General features: G+C 25.1%; 1 protein-coding gene across 1 annotated transcript in view; it reads right to left on the minus strand.

Annotated features, from left to right (window-relative positions):
• Positions 1–913: 913 nt before the first annotated feature.
• Positions 914–19066, minus strand: part of LOC113551719 — a 38683-nt gene continuing 20530 nt past the window's right edge. The window contains 7 exon segments of the mRNA XM_026954135.1: positions 914–1783; positions 1880–1905; positions 1908–2429; positions 2432–4279; positions 5678–5918; positions 6117–6262; positions 13441–13701. Coding sequence (XP_026809936.1) covers positions 944–1783; positions 1880–1905; positions 1908–2429; positions 2432–4279; positions 5678–5918; positions 6117–6262; positions 13441–13701 — 3884 coding nt within the window. The 3' untranslated portion in view covers positions 914–943.

Raw genomic sequence — 19066 nt, forward strand, 5'->3', positions numbered from 1 at the left:
TTCACTCATAAAATCTTTATAAAGAGTGACAGTTAATTTATATATATATATGTTTTTGTTCAAAGCCCACAAATTGTTAAAATCATATAAACTTAAAAGACATATTATACCTTTTTATTTTTTTTATTTATGATATAAAACATAATTTTTGTCAATTTCAATAAAAAATACGGTAAATAAAAACATGCCATGTATGGATAATAATATTGTTAATATTATTAATTTAGCCTAAATAATATGTTTTGCTAACATAACATTCATACATTTTTAAATTAGGTAATAATAGCTAAGCGTGGGGAGAATAGGATATTATAATGAAAATAATAATCTAGACCAAATAAGTATAAATATGAATAAATAATATGTGAAATTGGAAATTTTACATACATAGAAAAATATTTAAAAAAAATAAAGGTGAGACTTTTAAAATCATACACAAAAATAAATAGGTAAACATAAAAAAAAAAATTATTATGTTCAATTGTTAAATTAGGTTTGAATTAAAATATAGCACCTAGATAAAGATTACATTTAAAGCTCAATTTAACCTAGTTAACAGATGTTTTTTTCAGTACTATAGGTAAAAATAATTTTTATCAATAAAAAATAATACTTTTTAACTAAAAACTTACGTATAAAATGTTTGTAGGTTTCTTGATAAATAAGTATAATTAATGTATCACTTAAACATAAAAATCATAAAACATACATTTTTTTTGTATTTCAATAGTGTTGCTAAAAAGCGAATAACTTCAATTTTTAAACCGCTAATATAAATTAATTTTTTTTACAAATATTTAGCAGAGCAATGTTTTAAAAATCACAAAAATTAAACACGATAAAAAATAATAATAATAATAATAATAAATCAAATTTTATAAAATAACTATAAGTTATGTAATTTTTTTTCTTCTTTTTTTTTAAACATGATAATACATCAAATTTAGGAAGTGGCCGTCTCAGTCTTTTTTGTGATGGGAGCTTTGGGTCTTCTGATTGGCCCTGGCATCGCTGGTGGTGCTACAGTTTTAGGTGCAACCTTTACTTTTGGAGGCAACTTTGGAGGCGCTAAACTCATTCTTGATGCTAAAGTGACTGGTGGCTTTGTTGTAGTAGATGTTTTTGATATGTCGCCATTAGTTAATTTTGTGGTACCATTTGTTGTCACGCTAGTTAATGGTTTCTTTATTGGAGCAGACGTTGGACGACTTAAAGGTTTAGGTGAACCATTAGTAAGTGGTTGTTTGTTAGCCAAAGACGTCCGTGGTGTGGCATTTGTTTTTGGCGTTGTAGTTGTTGACTTTGTAGCTGCTGCAGTTGTTTTTGGAGTTGTAGGTGTTTTGGGTGATGATATTGGTGTTGTTTTAGTTATAGTTGTTCGTGGTGTAGTGGGTGTTGTTTTGGCTGATATTGGCCGGGAGGCAGGAATTGTGGTTTTAGGAGCTGGTTTTGGAGAAGCTTTAGTGACAGTTGTTGCTTTTAAAGACGTAGATTTTGGAGCAGTGGTTGGTCGAACATTAGTTGTTGGCTTAGAAGAAGTAGCAGTGGTTGGTCTTGATAATGGTTTTGATGTTGTTGTAGATGAAGTAGTTTTTTTAAGAGTAGAGGCTAATGGTTTTGAGGCTAATGGTTTAGTTGGAGCAGTTTTTGTTGTTGTTGTTTTAGTTTTAGATAAAGTTGTTTCTATCTTTTTAGGGGCAGATTTCTTAGAAGCTAAGCTGGCACCAGTGACAGCTGCAATAGCAGCAGTACCAACAGCTGCCGCAACTGCAATTTCGGCAACCTAAAATTTAATAAATTATTATTATATTATACTGTATTATGTTATATATTATATTTTATAAAATAAAATAAATAATTTTAAATGAATTAAGCATACCTTGTTACTTTTATCTTGGATATCATTTTTTCTACACAATCCTGGGAAGTTGGAATCTTTTCAGTTGATTCTGGGTTGATTTCTATTTTAGGTTCATTTACTATTTCGTGGTTTGATTCAGTTACAATATCATTTTTATTTTGTACTTGATCTTCGAGTTTGTTATTAATATCTGACTGTTCTTCAACTTCAGGCTTATCAATAGGTTTGTCAAGTTGTGTGGTTGATTGAACATCCTCATCAAAATAATCTGCACTTGTTTCCATTACGTACAATGAATCACTCATGTTTCTGTTCTGGAAATTCTCTTCAAATGTCATGCTAGTACACATCATATTGGATTCATTTATTAACGTATCAGATGCCGAACAGTATGGTTGTGGCATATTGTTTTCCACATCAGAATGAATTATCATCGATGATTGCATTTCTTCATCACTATCTGTTGTATGATTTTGAATGGATTCATTTTCTTGTTGTAAATCTTCACTGTGCTTCTTTACAAATTCATCAGCAATTTCTTGTTCTTGTTTGAAATCTTCAACATGATATTTTCAACTTCTGAAACACCTTGGTATTGTTTAAAATCTTCAATATGATTATTTTCAACTTCTACATTATGTAAGTCTTGTTTAAAACCTTCAATATGATTATTTTTGAATTCTTCATTATGTAAGTCTTGCTTAAAATCTTCAATATGATTATTTTCAACTTCTTCATTATGTAGGTCTTGTTTTAAATTGTCAATTTGATTAAGTTGTATTTCAGAAACATTATTAAAATATTTTTGCTCAAAATCTTCTGATTGAATCTGTCCAGTTTTGTCGATATTTTCTTCACAGTTTTTAATAGCTTCAACAATGAATTTCTCTTCTTGTTTAGAGTGTTCTGTATTATTAGTAATTACATCAGTAACATTATTATCATAGTTTTGTTCAAAACTTTCTGCAGAATCTTGAATAGTTGAAACATCATATTGATCTTCTTTTGGAACTTCTATGTTTTCTTGCATTATTTTAGCAACATCATTATGTTCAACATTTTCAGTATTATTTATAATTTCAAAATCATCGTCGAGGTTTTGGATGCCATGATCTTCATGTTTGTCATCTTTAACAAGCTCGGGCTCATCATTTACATAATTATGTTTTGGCTCTAAATTTTCAGTTTGTACAGAATTTACACTGTTATTTTCATATTCAAAATTGAATGTATTTCCAGGTTGAAATTGTTCTTCAAGATCTTCTACTTCATACTTACTATCATCTGTATGAATTGGAACATTAGATTCTGGATTTTGTTTTTCTAAATCTTCATTAACTTTTTCTATGTATTCATGTTTTACTTCTACATGACTATCAACAATATTGTGTGATTCAAAATGATCAATATTATCATCAACCTCTTGATTGCTTGATTCATTTTCAGTTGCGTTTAATAAAGCTTCATGAATGCTAGCTGAGAAATCAGATTCCGGCAAATATTGTTGTTCATACACAGAATGGAAAGGTTTAGCTTCCTCCCTTATACATAAAGGTTCATCTACAGGTTCATGTTTTAATGATTCGGATACCTGATGTTCATTTATACTTTCATTAGGTATAATAACATTGTCACTATTATGATGCATTTCATCAACTTCATGAGTAACATTAGGTATTATTCCAGCAGGATCTTCAGTTTGATCAAAACAGAAAGGATCATGATTTTCCTTGTCATTATTTTCATCAAAATGATTAAACTGTGTTTGTTGTTTGAATGTTTCAGAAAATTGATCATCATCATTTTCTGACTCAAAAGTTGATTGATTGTCCATAAGCATTGGAGTATGAGGTTCTGAACCCAAAACAGCATCAGTTGTGCTTTCACTGTCATTGAATTTGCGATCTTCGTACTGGGCAAATTTATCAATTTGACTATTATCCAAAAAGTCATTTTTAAAATTATCACTATGTTTAAAAGATTCATCATCAAATTGTAAAGTTGAACCAACTGTTGCATTTGTAGTATTGATTGTGTCATCAATATTTTGTGAATTCACATCCTCTTCATGTTTCACCATTGAAAAATCATTATTTAATTTAAGATCAGATTCATTTTGTGATTCATTAACATCACTTGTCAAATTAAATTCATTATTTTTGGACGATTCCATTACTGATACAAATGGATCTGTATTTTGAATTTGAGCATCATCATTCTGGTATTCAGACAAATCTTGAACTTTGTTTAAATCATTTTTATCATCTGAAACGAATGGATTTTTATATTCATCTGAATTACCATTGGTAATAAGTTCATTTTGAAAAATGAAATTATCAATAGTTGCACCATGACTAGTCACTTCTTCATCATTTAAAGGTTTAATGCCGTTCAGCATGGTAGAATCATCATTGGGCTCTGAAATTTAAATCATTACATCTTTAGTTGTTTAATAAAACATTGTACACATATTATATTGAACTAATAGTTTTATAACCATTAAATTAAAAATAACAGTATTTTTTTTAAAACCACACATTTAATAGCAGGTGTAATACATAATATATTAATTAAGAGGACGTCATACTCACATATGTTGTCCTCATCTTACAAACATGTAATATAGCCAATTTTTGTTTGGTAGAACCAATTTTGTGTGTTTAATTTAAATATTAGAGTGAAATGACCTATTATCAAAGCACACAGATAAGAACATTATCTGTGTCCTCTCATCAGTTTTCACATTTTTTTTTTTTTTGCTAATTATGACCAACCTAATTAGGAGTATGAAAAACATTAATATTTAAAAATTTTCATATTCACTTAAAATTTAAAGTGCCTTAAAAACCCCATTAGAGAACACAGATAATGTTCTTACTTTTAAGTTTGATAATAGGTTATTTCACTCTAATATTTAAACTTAACATACAAAATTGGTTCAACTGAATAAAAATTTGATTTATGTTATACATTTTTAAAAATGGGGACAACACATGGGTCTAAAATTCTCTTGACAATATATTTTCACCAAGAAATATCTTTTTATTTGTGACAGAAGTCTAAACTTAAAATAATTTTTTAAATAAATATAAATTAGGATACATAAATGTCAACACTCATTTGTTAAGTAGATGGAATTTAAATTTGATTAACATGGATTTTATAACCATAATATAACATTTATATTTTTTAGTACTTCATTAGGCATGTTTATTTTTATAATAAAATTCATTGAGCAGTATTATTTTTAAATCCCAAGTTTCTTAGATATTTAACCACTAAAATATCTTAAATACAATGATAAAATAAATAGAGTAAAATTATTGGGTTCCAATTCAAAATTTTTATGTTTTACCAGAGCCGTGCTGTGGGGGTATGATTTAAAGGGGCGCCAAAAAAAAATTGAAATGCATTAAATGTATAATGATAAATAAAATAGGAGGCGAATATTTTTAATTTTGCTCTAACGCCAAATCTTAACAGCACGGGGCTCTGTGTTTTACTACCGGCTTCAGAAAAATTAAATCAAATTTTAGAAATTGAATTAATAGTAGTTAAAAGTAATCAATATATTAAAATAAATTTCTGTTTGAGAAATAGTACTAAAACAACATTTATATTACATTCTAATCATTTGATAAATGTATTAAAATACGATTTATATAATGAATTGCTGTAAACTATAACCTACAATTTGTCATTATAAATTATATTCCACTATATGGTGTATACTTAATACTAATCTAATATTAAGTTTAATAATTGTTTATAAACAATATATAAATATAAATTTTAAATCAATTAAATAACTATTACCATAAGGATTGTTGAGCTTAGACAAGTCTGCTGCGTGAACTTTAATTTCATTGGTGAAGTCATTCTCATCAGGCACAACTACATTGTCTAAATCTTTAAATTTTTGTGGTGATGATGAAATAAAATCATCATTATCCATGTTAAGGAGACGTTGAGCATGGTTCATCGTAGACGCTGGAGGTGAAGATACTGGCACAAATTCTGGGGCATCTGGATTCAGTTTGTAATCCATGTCCTCGGCCTGAAATAAATGTACGATAAGTAATTTTGCCAAAAAGACATATTCAATTATATTTGTCTGTTAATAGGTTAATTAATGTGAATAAAGATAACAACTATAAATTATCGTTATTATTTATTATACATATTGGTAGGTAATCAACTACACAATAGTTATGTAGCTATTGTATGACTCATTTAGTAAATAACATTTCTTTACGTCAGAATTATTGCTCGTGCTGTTGACGTCCTCTTGGTACGTCTTTATTTCCGTGTCTTCAGTTGGTTTTTTGTAGTAGTTCCATCCACCACCGTCTTCTTCGGATTCTTCTCCACTTTCGTCAATTACGTTGGCTTCTCCTTCTTCTGTAAACATTAAATAGAGTGATGCAATGATTAATTAATCATAATATAACTTTGCCAACATATTATTTTATTTATACGTCTAAATAACTTAGTCACCAAACTACTAGTTGCACACACTGGTATTTTAAATGCAATGTTACACACTCGTAAAAAAATATAATAAGGTAATCCAATTAAAAATATTATATCTAAATTACCTAAATCTCTATTATGTTAAATAATTAGTTTCGATGACCTAACTTATGTTCATTCCAACATGTTACCAATTTCTAAACTATATTAAACAGTGTATTGTGGTAATACAGAAGTTGTAACATATACATATGTCATATGGTCAAGAATTCTTTCATAAATATTAATAATGTATTTTAGTTATGTCTTAAAGACCACAAAACAATATATACCTAATAACATTAATGATCATTCCGGCGTCATATATTATTAAAAACATATTAAAATATTATTGTCAATTATTATCCTAAATGATATTAACAAATATAAACCATTATATATATATTTATATCATTAGCTATAACCAAATACCTATTTAGTATTTATAAATATTTTTATAAATGTCGTGTTATGAATCGACCAATAGTGATTATTAAGTAAAATATTTAATTAATACTCTTGTTAAAGTCATAAGTCCATGGATCTTCACTGTTATTTTATTGATGATTGTGATTTCTTCGAGAACAATCGATATATTCATAATACTACGTACTTGATTTCTAATCTTTATTATAAGCATTTTTTAACGACCACATATTATTATCCGAAAAAACTAAGAACTTTTTCTTAAAAATACCACTAGTTTTAATTTAAAGACTAAAAATAATATCGATATAGCTGAGAATAAATTTAACAACAAAATATCGGTCATCTAATTAAATGTTCTTGGATGGAAAATAAAATTGCAATTACTTTTTCATGTTTAAGATTTAATACAAACATAAATTATATGTAATCATAATATCAATATTTATAAAATAAGTTAATACAAATTAAATTTAGATAGATACTAATCACTCTAATCTGAGTTATATTTAGCATAGATGTAGATAGATGATAAAATGTTTAATACAGTCATCACATTTTTTTATTTATGAATTTCCGGGTATTTTATTTTAATATGGATACTGTTACTGAATACTGATAGTAATTGATGAAGAGTTTCAATAGTTTTTTCATTCCTTTTCAAATATTTTATCATTAAATTAATTTATGCTCTATAAAAATATAATGCATAGGTTTATGCAATCATACGCGTTTATCAATATCGTAGAGTAATAATTAATTATTGTGCGATATATATATATAGGTATATAGACACTGTTTATTATAAATACAGGATATAATGAATATCAGTTTTTTATCTTTTTTTTCCGTGGACATTGCAATTACATTGATAACCAGTATAAATTATATTTGAACATTAAAACATACAAAACTCATTATGTGTAGTATGAATAGTATGATCTACAAATGATAAACTATATAAGATGTCTATATAAATCTAAAAAAGTGTATTATACATAGAAATTGATAAAAATTGCATATTATCTTATACATATCATCTACGTATCATTAACTATTAAAATAGTGATACGATTTTAATTTAAAATTGGTTAGTGTATGGCATAAGAGTGATCAATATGTATACTAAGTTGTAATATAGTATAAAATCAAAATCAAATTTAATTGATCTTTAGAAAAGAATACACAATAGAAACAATGATATATAGTTATTCTATTCACAAAACAAAACAAGAAATACAAATAAATATATTAGGGTAAGATTAAAATTAGGTAGTTATTAAGTATCCGTGTTTTTTTTTTTTTTGGTGATACTAGCAAACGAACAATTTGATTTTTTACAATCGGTGTACTTTTAAAGCACAATTTTTGTTATTTGCGACAATTCGTGAACAAATTACATACTATTTGGAATAAACTAAGGACAATACCCGTTTTTTATTTAAAAATTAAAATATTTTATTTTCTTAAAAAAATCAATAAGTTATACTTATTAGATTTTAACTTAAAATCTGCAGATATCAATTACTTTCCTTACTTTGTAAATGAAAAATAGTCAACAAATTGGCCGGTAGAAAAAATATAATATTACAACAAATTAGTTTTTTAGTACAATATTATAGTAACAAAGTCAGTAGACCATAAATAATAATTAATGGTTGTACCTATGTTCTAAACAATAAAATTGTTGGCTCTATTTTGTCATATTAGGATTGTTGTATAATGTGTTAGCTCATATAGCGATATCTTTATCACACAACGATAATCACTACCAATGAGAATGCTTCAATTGTGCTACATTTAAGAAATAAATAGGTACGTACAATATTAGTTTTATAGAATTCAATTTATTATTGATAAAATATAATATTTTCAAAGCATAGTGAAAGCAAATATTAAAGGCAATAATGATTAATACATAGATAAAGAAAAAGGCAAATATTTGTTGAATGACTAATTTGTAATAATAATAATTAATAAATTAACTATCTGCGAATGCACTATTCGTTAATAATGAATTACCATATTTGTCATTTCATTAAAAGCTAAGGTGAAATATTTTTTATTCATATACTACTTTAATAATATTTTTTTGGTATAATTAAATTTACTTAAAAATTAATTAAGGACAAAAATAAATTAATAAATATGTAGTAATAATATACCTGACTATCTGCTAATAAATGTATGTACTTATATAATATATAAAATATATTCCAGTAAATAGTATTATGAATTGTGTTTAATTCTTTTCATGCACACAGACGCTGATTACCAATAAAAAACCGATTTATATTATTTATGGATAGACTAATCGAAACATCAAAACAAAAAGATAAAACTAGAAATATTTTCAACGAGTAACAGATACTATGAGGTGTAAGTGGTAAAGGGCAACAACGCAGTCACCACACGACTACGAATGGGCCAGAAATAAAATTAGAGATCGTTTTCCCTCACATTTTATGTGTCAGTGGTTACCATTATTGAAGTATACCGTTAACATATTTTATTTTATAAAATGAAAATTACAAACCACTGAAAAAATGTTCGATTCATAAAGTTAATGTTTATTAACTAGATCATTGTTATTATGCCACCTACAGTTTAAGCCCACACAACATGATATAGTTTAGTTACATGAAGATTTCCAAAGTATAAAAATATTTCAAATTTAAAACATGGTTTACAAATTACAGGTTTTATGCAAAATTAATATTCATTGTTGGTAACGCTTAATATTTAAAAAAATAAAATTTAATAAGTAAATAAATACTAATTACCAAAATATACCTAGTACCTGCATGCTAGGTTAGGTTATAGTATAAATTATATATATATATATATTATACATAATATATGTATCAATATATTGATTATAACCATAATTTATTCTGTGATATAACCCACATAGTCCACTGTATAAATCTCTCATTCTCTTGTATGAAACAATTATTACAGAAAAGTATTTTTTTTTAACTTTAAAAGCAATAAATAATATTATATGCCGCATTGCCGTTGATTCATAAAGCTTAGATTAAACACTAGTTTAGTTTTTCATAAAATAATATATTTATACATTAATATTTAAAATAGCTGACATTTTTTTACCTACACAAGAGTAATTCCCCCACCCACACGTTATCATGACATCTAATAATTATCAACATCATAAATAAATAAATAGAAAAATAAAACGATGTTTTAGTAATAAATTGACCAATTCGATAATTCGATGGCGTTTATTTAAAAAGAACACTTCAGTATTATGAAACTGAAAAAAATATTCTTAATTACAAAACATACTACAAAAATCATATAGCTTACGTTAATAAATAAACATTTAATACAGATAGTGATAAACTGATAACAAGACTACATTGTTAATTTATTATATTATATAGTATGACATTTTTATTTCAAAAAATAATACTGTAATTTTTACATTATTATTGATTATTTTATTATCTCAGTCAAAAGAGTGGTATCGTTTCTGCTTTCAAAATAGAGGGGACAAAAGCAAAGGTTTTGATGAACCCATATAACCGAAAAAAAAATACTAACATGTATACGTAAATATACGCGTAGTTTATATATTCAAACTTAAACACCATAAATATTTAATATTATTACTATGAAAATAATTTTCTAATACCAACACGATACAAATATTTATCTATATATTTATAGATGTACGAAATATTATAAGTACATACAAAATTATAAATAGTCATGTTTTTATAAAATAAAGACTTAACCTAACCTAGGGGCTCCTTTTAAAATCAGACAGGTGCAAATTTCAACCTATAAATCTCATTTAAATGGCATTACTAATTAAAAATGGTAGAACTATGATTCAATATGTATCAAATTTATATTTAGTTATTAGTTTTATATTTACTTATCTAATATTTAGTATACACTACTTTAAAAAAAAAAAACTAGTAGCATTATATAGTAAACTAGTTATTTACATACTATTTTCCTTTGAAAAACAAAATATTGTTAAAGTATAATATGTGATGTTAAAGAGGGAGAACAATAAAGATATTATACACCACTACTATAGATGTCAACCGTTAACTGGTCGGCCCTTAATCGCCACGCGGACAGAAAGGGGAAATGCAATTTTTCACTCATTACACCAACGATAACATCGCCTCGCCGGCGCCGGGATTCTTTTGTTAGGGGGAGTATATGTTGAATAAGGCAAAGAGATGAGGGTTGATTTTAAATACGTATTACACATTAATAAAGTACATAAGCGAAAAAAAAAATTATATCCTTATATGCAACACAAAATATAAGTACTACTATATATATGTATACGATTGAATCAGTATTTGTGCAGACCGTGAAATCATTATGAACGCGACTAGAGTAGGTGGTTCAACGACCCGGACAGGGGAAATGGGGGGCAATCTAAGGGGGGATAGCATTAAGGATAACAATGAGACCGAAACGAATTTCAACCGGAGCGGAGTTCGGAAAACACTGACCATCGAGGAGAGAATATTATTAAAGTCTGGCATCAACGCATACAGCAACTACTGTTTACTACAATGGGGACTACTGGTCGTCATCATTAACTCAAGAAAAATGTGTTCTATGATGCAGAGGAATTTAGTGAAAATTCTTACTTACATATACTCAACATGACAGTTATTTACCATAACTAAATAATTTTAAAGTTCTATTTATAAACGTAGTGGTTTTAAAACAGTTAACATAATTATTATACTAGATGCAAAATTATCCTATCATAAATCTATGTTTTTACCGATAAATCTTGTTGAATTCTAATATAATTCAGTTTAACTAATAAAGACTATTATAGTTTGGAATTTTACAAACGAGAAATGGTCATAAATTATAAACATAATTTTAAATTATTAAAGTTTCATTTTCTTCGCAATCCAATAGGATATTTTGTTTTTTGGCATACTTGTTATATTTCAAATCTTATACTATAATAAATAGTGCATACTAAGATTTTATCATTTCTCGTCAGTAAAAGTTTGAATTAAAATTATCATTCGGAGTTTAACAAAATTACGTGTTACAGTCTAGAATTAACCAAGATCAATCGTCAAAAAATTGTAGAATCCCGAAATTTATTGGAAGAATCAAAACGCAGGGTTACCGATATTCGTACTTCATCCTAACATATTATATACATACCTATACACACTATACTTAATTTATTTTAATGTTATCCAAAAAAATGTTAGAAGTGAAAAACGTGTATTGGTTTAAAAAATACATTTTTTGATTTTCTAATAATTCTTTTAATAGTTTCCTTCAGAGTTTTGAATAACTATACAGCCAAAAATTACATAATATATTACAAAATAGATAACCACGTCCTATACATGCCTAGATGAAACAGTGGTTAACTCTGTCTTTGTCTCGAGCAAAGTTTTTAAATTCAAATGAAATCAAATTAGTAATTATGTAATGTGTATAAATAAGTTTTTGTTTAAAATATTAAATACTTTCCATAAATTGAGAATCTCAATAACTAAGTACTTAAACAAAAATCGGATAGATGAATAACATATTATACTTAATTACATAAATACCTATATTAACAATTGTCGCTTTAAACAGAAATTGTGTTTTTCAAATGTACTAGTGTCATTGTCGTAGTAGAGGTAATAACATAAATTAAACAATTTGATGATTATGAGAAAAATAGAAAATAGAATTATTATGTATATTGGGCATTGGCATATTGTAAAGAATAAAGATTCACGAGTCATGACGTCCATTAGTACTTAAAACGTTTTGTCACGTTCTTATATTTGAAGGACAAATTAAATAAATAACTTTTGTTTTATTCATGGTTATAACTTATTAGTCTATTTTTTTTTTTTTATTGTACCGTTAGATTTATTTGTACCAGATACAAATGCTAATTCACATATAAAGTGTAACAAAAGATGAAGTAAAAGCGTTATATAATATTTAATATGATATATTAATAACTTGGTAGATAAAATAGATAATATTATATTTTTTAAATAAACTAAATATATACTAATTTTGTCTATAACTCATAACTAAATAATGTTGTACTAAAATCGAGAAAACTCGATAAAAAACTAATTTTTAGTAAAATATACAAAGGATAAATAACAGAAATAAAAAATACTTTATTAGCTTACTATATAGTAAAAAGAAATTAGAGTTAAATAAAATAATATCAATACTTATGGAAACACACAAACTAATAAATATACCTAATATATATATAAATTATTACAGCTGATTATCGGATTATATTATGAAAGTGACCTAATTCGAAAATTTAAAATCTTATAATAACAAATAATAATGATGATAATAATATTTTTAAAATGAGAAAATTTAAACAATTATTTATAACTTTAAGTATATAATAAGGTATAGTTAGATGGCAATAATGTTTAATATTTTTTTAAATGCATTCGATAACATTTTTTTTTTCTCGCGTTTAATAAACTTGAATACAGAAACTAAATTTGTATTAATATCATTTGTTATCACTTTGAGAGCACTACACAATTTTTTGCTAACAGAAAATTTATCTATAGTAATTTTTTTAGTTTGCAATCGGCATTTTAACAAATAATTAAAAAATGTAAATTTTATTAACATACCTTTAGGTTTGATCAAACCGATTGGCTCGTCGGGTGTGTCTACATCAGTTTCAGGACCAAAATCATTAGTATCTTGACCGTATGACGTGAGCGTTTCAGTTGCGTTTCTCGGTTCCATTGCTGTTTCCATTATAATAGCCCTTCTTTTGGCTACTAACTGCTTGGGATCCTGTAGAAATACCGTTATCACTGATATATTATCCTTAGATCCTTGCGCCTTAGATTTGAAAACAAGCTTATTGCAAACTTCGGATACGTTACCTGTAATAAGAAAGAATTGATTAATTATTATTTATGAAATTTCAATAATTCTAAAACACAAAATATGATCGGATAAATAATATAAATAGGAATGGCATACGAAATTTTGAAATTTAAACATCGTCAAAATATTCATTATTTTTTTAAAAGCTTTCTAGAAAACTACAAACCGCTAGGTATAAGTAATTTTAAATGATTATTAAACTTCATATTATGTCTTATATAGTATCAATATAGATAAAGTACTAAAGTTTTTAATTTTTTTTTTAACAATATCTGGGTATGAAACAAATAAAATAAAGGATACATATGATTTTCTAATAATAATTTAGCGTCCTCCTTAAATTTTGGTCAGAATAAAATTGAGATTTTTATTTTTTTCTTAAAAAGTTGCAAGCTTAGCACTTTGACAAAGAGGTATTAAGCAACAATTAACTACTTATAATTATTTTAAAAGTATATAATTAACAGTTATTAAAATAAAAATTATGGATATTTTGTTAGGTATTTAGGAATTATAATAATATTGTTAAAAAAATTAAGTAAATTTATTGAAAAACAAAAATAATTTATGTTAACTATAGTAAAATAACTTTTAAATGCGTAAATAATATTCCAATGGATAAGTAAACCAGAAGCAATTTTGACAATACATTAATTAGTCTACATCCATGGTGTATTTAAAAATTATATATATAATTAGTCGTGTTTTATTATGCTTAACACTTTAATGAACATTTACATCATTAAAAACACAATTTATCGAAATTAATGTCAAGAAATTATACGTTCTTATTTTTCTAATAATTAATACTTATTATTATAATTTTCATTTAAGCTTACATTTATACGTTTATTTTCAAATTAGTTGCACTTAAATACACAAGACATTTAGAACGATGTTTGCAGAAGAGTAAACCTCAATAATGTCGGTAAAATAGTTTTAGAAATTATGTTAAGTATTCATAAATTAATTAGTGTTTTAATCAAATTCAATAAAAAATGATTAATTAATAATTTAAAATTATTAAAGAATACCTACATTTTTTATGTTAAAAATAAAAAAAATACTAAATAATAAATGGCGTGATTTTTAAAGTTAAAAGAAATAGAGCTCTCGTAGTAATATTTTAAAATAAATAAAATTCTAATATTTTTTATTGCCCTAATGAGTCACCCATATCATAGAAATTAAATGTATAAATGTATTACGTTTATATTAATATATATATATATATGTATATATTATCCTAAAGATAAGATGACGATAAAAACAGTAGGTAGTAGATACATATCACAACCGTCAATAGTGTAATTAAAAGTATATAATATAATTTAATAATATTTAAAATGTCAAATAAAATATAAGCTAATACATGTATAAATATTATACTATATATAATTATATTCTTTTAAAATACATTTAAGATTACACAATAACATATAGTATCAAAATAATAAAAACACATAAAAGTCAAAAGGGTGTGCTAAACAAACTTCCGTGTATAGTCTTATTAATATTTTATCTTATTTTTGTTGGTCAACGATAGGCGAGTTTCCAATACACAGTATTTTAAAAGAGGGTGCAGATATTTTATGGACTCCTGTTTAGTATTGAATAAAACTGTATAAGTATAACATTCAGTTTCTCTAGGGAAATTTCTCAAACTTCCTTCTACAATTCAATTAAATATTAAAACATCAACTTAAGTGCAGAACTACATCAGCCATCAATATAAATTTATAATACTACTAATTAACACATACGTTTCTTCTTTCATAAGTTTATAATTTTTATAAGTTTGTAATTTACAGCTCTATACATTTTTAATAATACGCACACGCTAGAATATCTATATTTTAAATTATGATGAATAATGTACTTTTACATACAACTGTATAAAACACTGCTGTGGCCTGATTAGAGATTATAGTATTATTTAAATTATTTCGACAAACATTACAATGTTTAATACCTAATTAAATGTTTTAAATATTTTTAAATTAAAAGTTTCGTATTCGTATCTTGTTATTAGTCGATGCGTGATGAAGGCAAATATTTTATAACCTTTTAACTTAATTACAATTTACAAGTAGACACAATATACGAACAGCATTATGTATTATATATTATTTAATGTTATATTATAATACTATATATCTGTATTTTAGTGTTTAATGGTTATAGTTAACTTCAGTAAAAGCCAAAACGCAATACTAAATAATATTATGCATAAACATTCAATTTAAATTGGGTTTTTTATACAGCCAAGCAGTGAGATGTGTATAAATAAAATTATAACTAATATTTTTTGCGAATTTTTTTTATACAATCCCGCGTTACATGTTTTTAATTTTGTTTTAATAGCAATAACAACTTTCCTTTTGAAATAAAATAATAAATAGGTATTGGTAATTTGTCAAATTATCTGTCTTTACCGGAAAATTTTTTTTACGAACATCTTAAATTAGTTGAAAAAAACGATATCACTTTAACTAATATGTTTAATATGTTAAACTCGAATTATTCAAAAATATATATTTAATTACATACGAAAAAATATTTCAAGCGAAATACGGTTTATCAGCCTCTATATTTTTATGGACATTTTATCATATATTTATAGGTGATTACTATAAGTAATTTATTTCCCATCTTATTTTTCTATTCGTAATTAATACGGTTGGTTTAACTTGAATTTATATTCAAAAAATATTGTGATTAACCTATAATCTTGCTTATAGCTTAGAAGTCAATACAGACGGGTGTATCAAATTTTTGTGTTGTTTATTTTACGATATTTTTAAATTTTTAAGAGAAATACTCATGAGGAATACTTAGCTAATACAATTAAAAATGTATGCATAAATACGAAATAATAACGAGAATAATAATTAGTACAATTTTACGATTTTGTCAAAATTTTAACTTCAAATGCTTGTAAAAAAAATTAATTGTACATATTATTATTGTCAATATTTTTAAATTTTAATAACAAGACTTATGAGTAACTTTATGTTATATTTTCAATAAAAAATATACAAATTATTATATTATTATTATTTAGTAGCATATAGTTATGTTTAGTGGTAATTTAAAATAACACATGAGACTGGAATACCGGCAAGCAGTGTTCCAGCTTGTTGCGATTTGGTAGCAGACAGACACAGGGCGTTTGCTCGGGAATATTGATCCTGTAGTCGTACTAGTCGTCGTTATACTCGTGGCGGGCTACGCCCTGTAGACGTCTGTCTGGATCGACGAAAAATAATGACACGTTGAAAATGAAAAGTTTAAACGAAAGTTTCATATGATCAAATTCTGTTAATATCCAATGTTAGGCAAGTTATTAATATTCAATGAAATAAATAAAATTAAAACCAATAAACTGAAATAAGGTACATGACAAAATAAGATATTTTAATTAATTATGGCTGAAGGTAATTCACATTAGATTCTTTAAATAAGCGAATATTTCATAGTAAAGTTTTTAGATTTTCAACACATTTTTTTAATATAAAAGCACCAAAACATAATATAATATTACTTGTAATTATATTTCTTAAATAAGATTATATTTTTTTAATTTATACATTGAATGTAATAATGAACATTTAATACATTTTTTGGTTAAACAACGTAATAACTTAAATCAATAAGATTATATATAAATATATATATTTTATTGATCTAATTAAGAACTCCAGCAGAAAAGTCCAATACAATTACATTGTTTTTTTTTTTTTTATAAAATATACGTACTATATAGGTACATATAATATATACATGAGATTATTACTTTGTGAGTTATAATTCAATTGTAAATGTAAAAATTTTGTAGGTAACTATATTACAAATTGAGGAAATTTTGGGGGTATTTTCAAATTTGTTTTATCTAAAAAGGCAACAAGTTGAACCAACGTAATATTAAAAGAGAAACTGAATCTGTAAGACACGTCTCAATATACATTTTCTTCTACGATTAATTTTCGGATTTTAAAGAGTAAATTTTATTTTAAATATAATATAAGTAGAGAGCAAGAATTTAAATTAAATTTTAACTTCTAAAAACCGCAAATTATAAAGAAAAGAAAAAACCTACTAAAGGATTTGAGAGCCCTACATTTTGTCCCAACTAATTATCATTAATATGTTCATTGCATAAAATAAACGATTATTATAATAATATAATAATTATTGTTAAACAACCCGAAGAATATGAAGCAGATATTCGTTTTAAGTGACTCAAGACTTAAAACTATACACACAAATAATAATTAAGCAGAGCTCTTAATTAAAAAAAATAATAAATAATAATAGGTAGTTGTACCTTATACACTACGATCTATGTTCATGTTGTATACTCATTTGTGTGGAAACATAGGAATGTTACTATCATAATTAATATTTAATGTTATGTTCTAAAATATAATAGGTACACCGTGTATTAACATTTAACAAACAGACTTGTTCAATGATTACGTCAAATTAAAACTAACTAACTATAGATATATTTGTTGTTATACTTTTTTAGTGAAATACCAAAAATGAAAATGTTTAATAAAAATAAATTGTGTTAAAATTTTTGTAATTATGAAAGAGAAATTTTAAATTATAATGATTGTGATCATACTTTATTTTGAATATCTAATGTGAGAAACTTATTTTCTCAATATTACTCACGAACAAATTTGACAACTAACAAAAATTATACTTCAAAAATATGTAGATCGCTTCTACATAATAAAAAATGTGGACATTTACATAGTCACAACTTACAGTAAATCAAACAGATAGTAGAATTACAACTTTAAACATAATAATATATGGGCGTGGTAAAACTTAAAAAAAAAGTTATAAGACATTACGCTTAATGCACTGTCAATATTTTATAAATATAGTTAATAATAATTTAATTTAAATACATAGGTATTAATAAGTTATGACCTACAATAAAATATATTTTATACAAATTTAACTCTTAAATATCATATATTATATATTGGATATTATAGAATAAATAAAAAATAAAATTGAACAAAGTAATGAATGTATTTTGAAACTGAAATGTGTTTCCATAAAAAAAAAGAAACGACCAATTTTGTAATTAAGTTTCAACACGTCACTAAAAGTATTAATTTATTTGGTATATGGTATATTGTTTTTATAGGATTCGTCCACGCACAGTTAAAATTTTTTTAGCTACTTTTACACTGTAAGTAAATTTATATTTCTGCTTATACATACATAAGTCAAAAGTAGAACAATTTAATTATTTAAATATTTAAGTTGATTACTGTTATTTATAGTACAAAACGTTGAAATGATTATTAAACACGTTTATATAATATGAGCTATTATTAT

Source organism: Rhopalosiphum maidis, chromosome 2 (genome assembly GCF_003676215.2).
Source record: "Rhopalosiphum maidis isolate BTI-1 chromosome 2, ASM367621v3, whole genome shotgun sequence".
NCBI lineage: Eukaryota > Metazoa > Arthropoda > Insecta > Hemiptera > Aphididae > Rhopalosiphum > Rhopalosiphum maidis.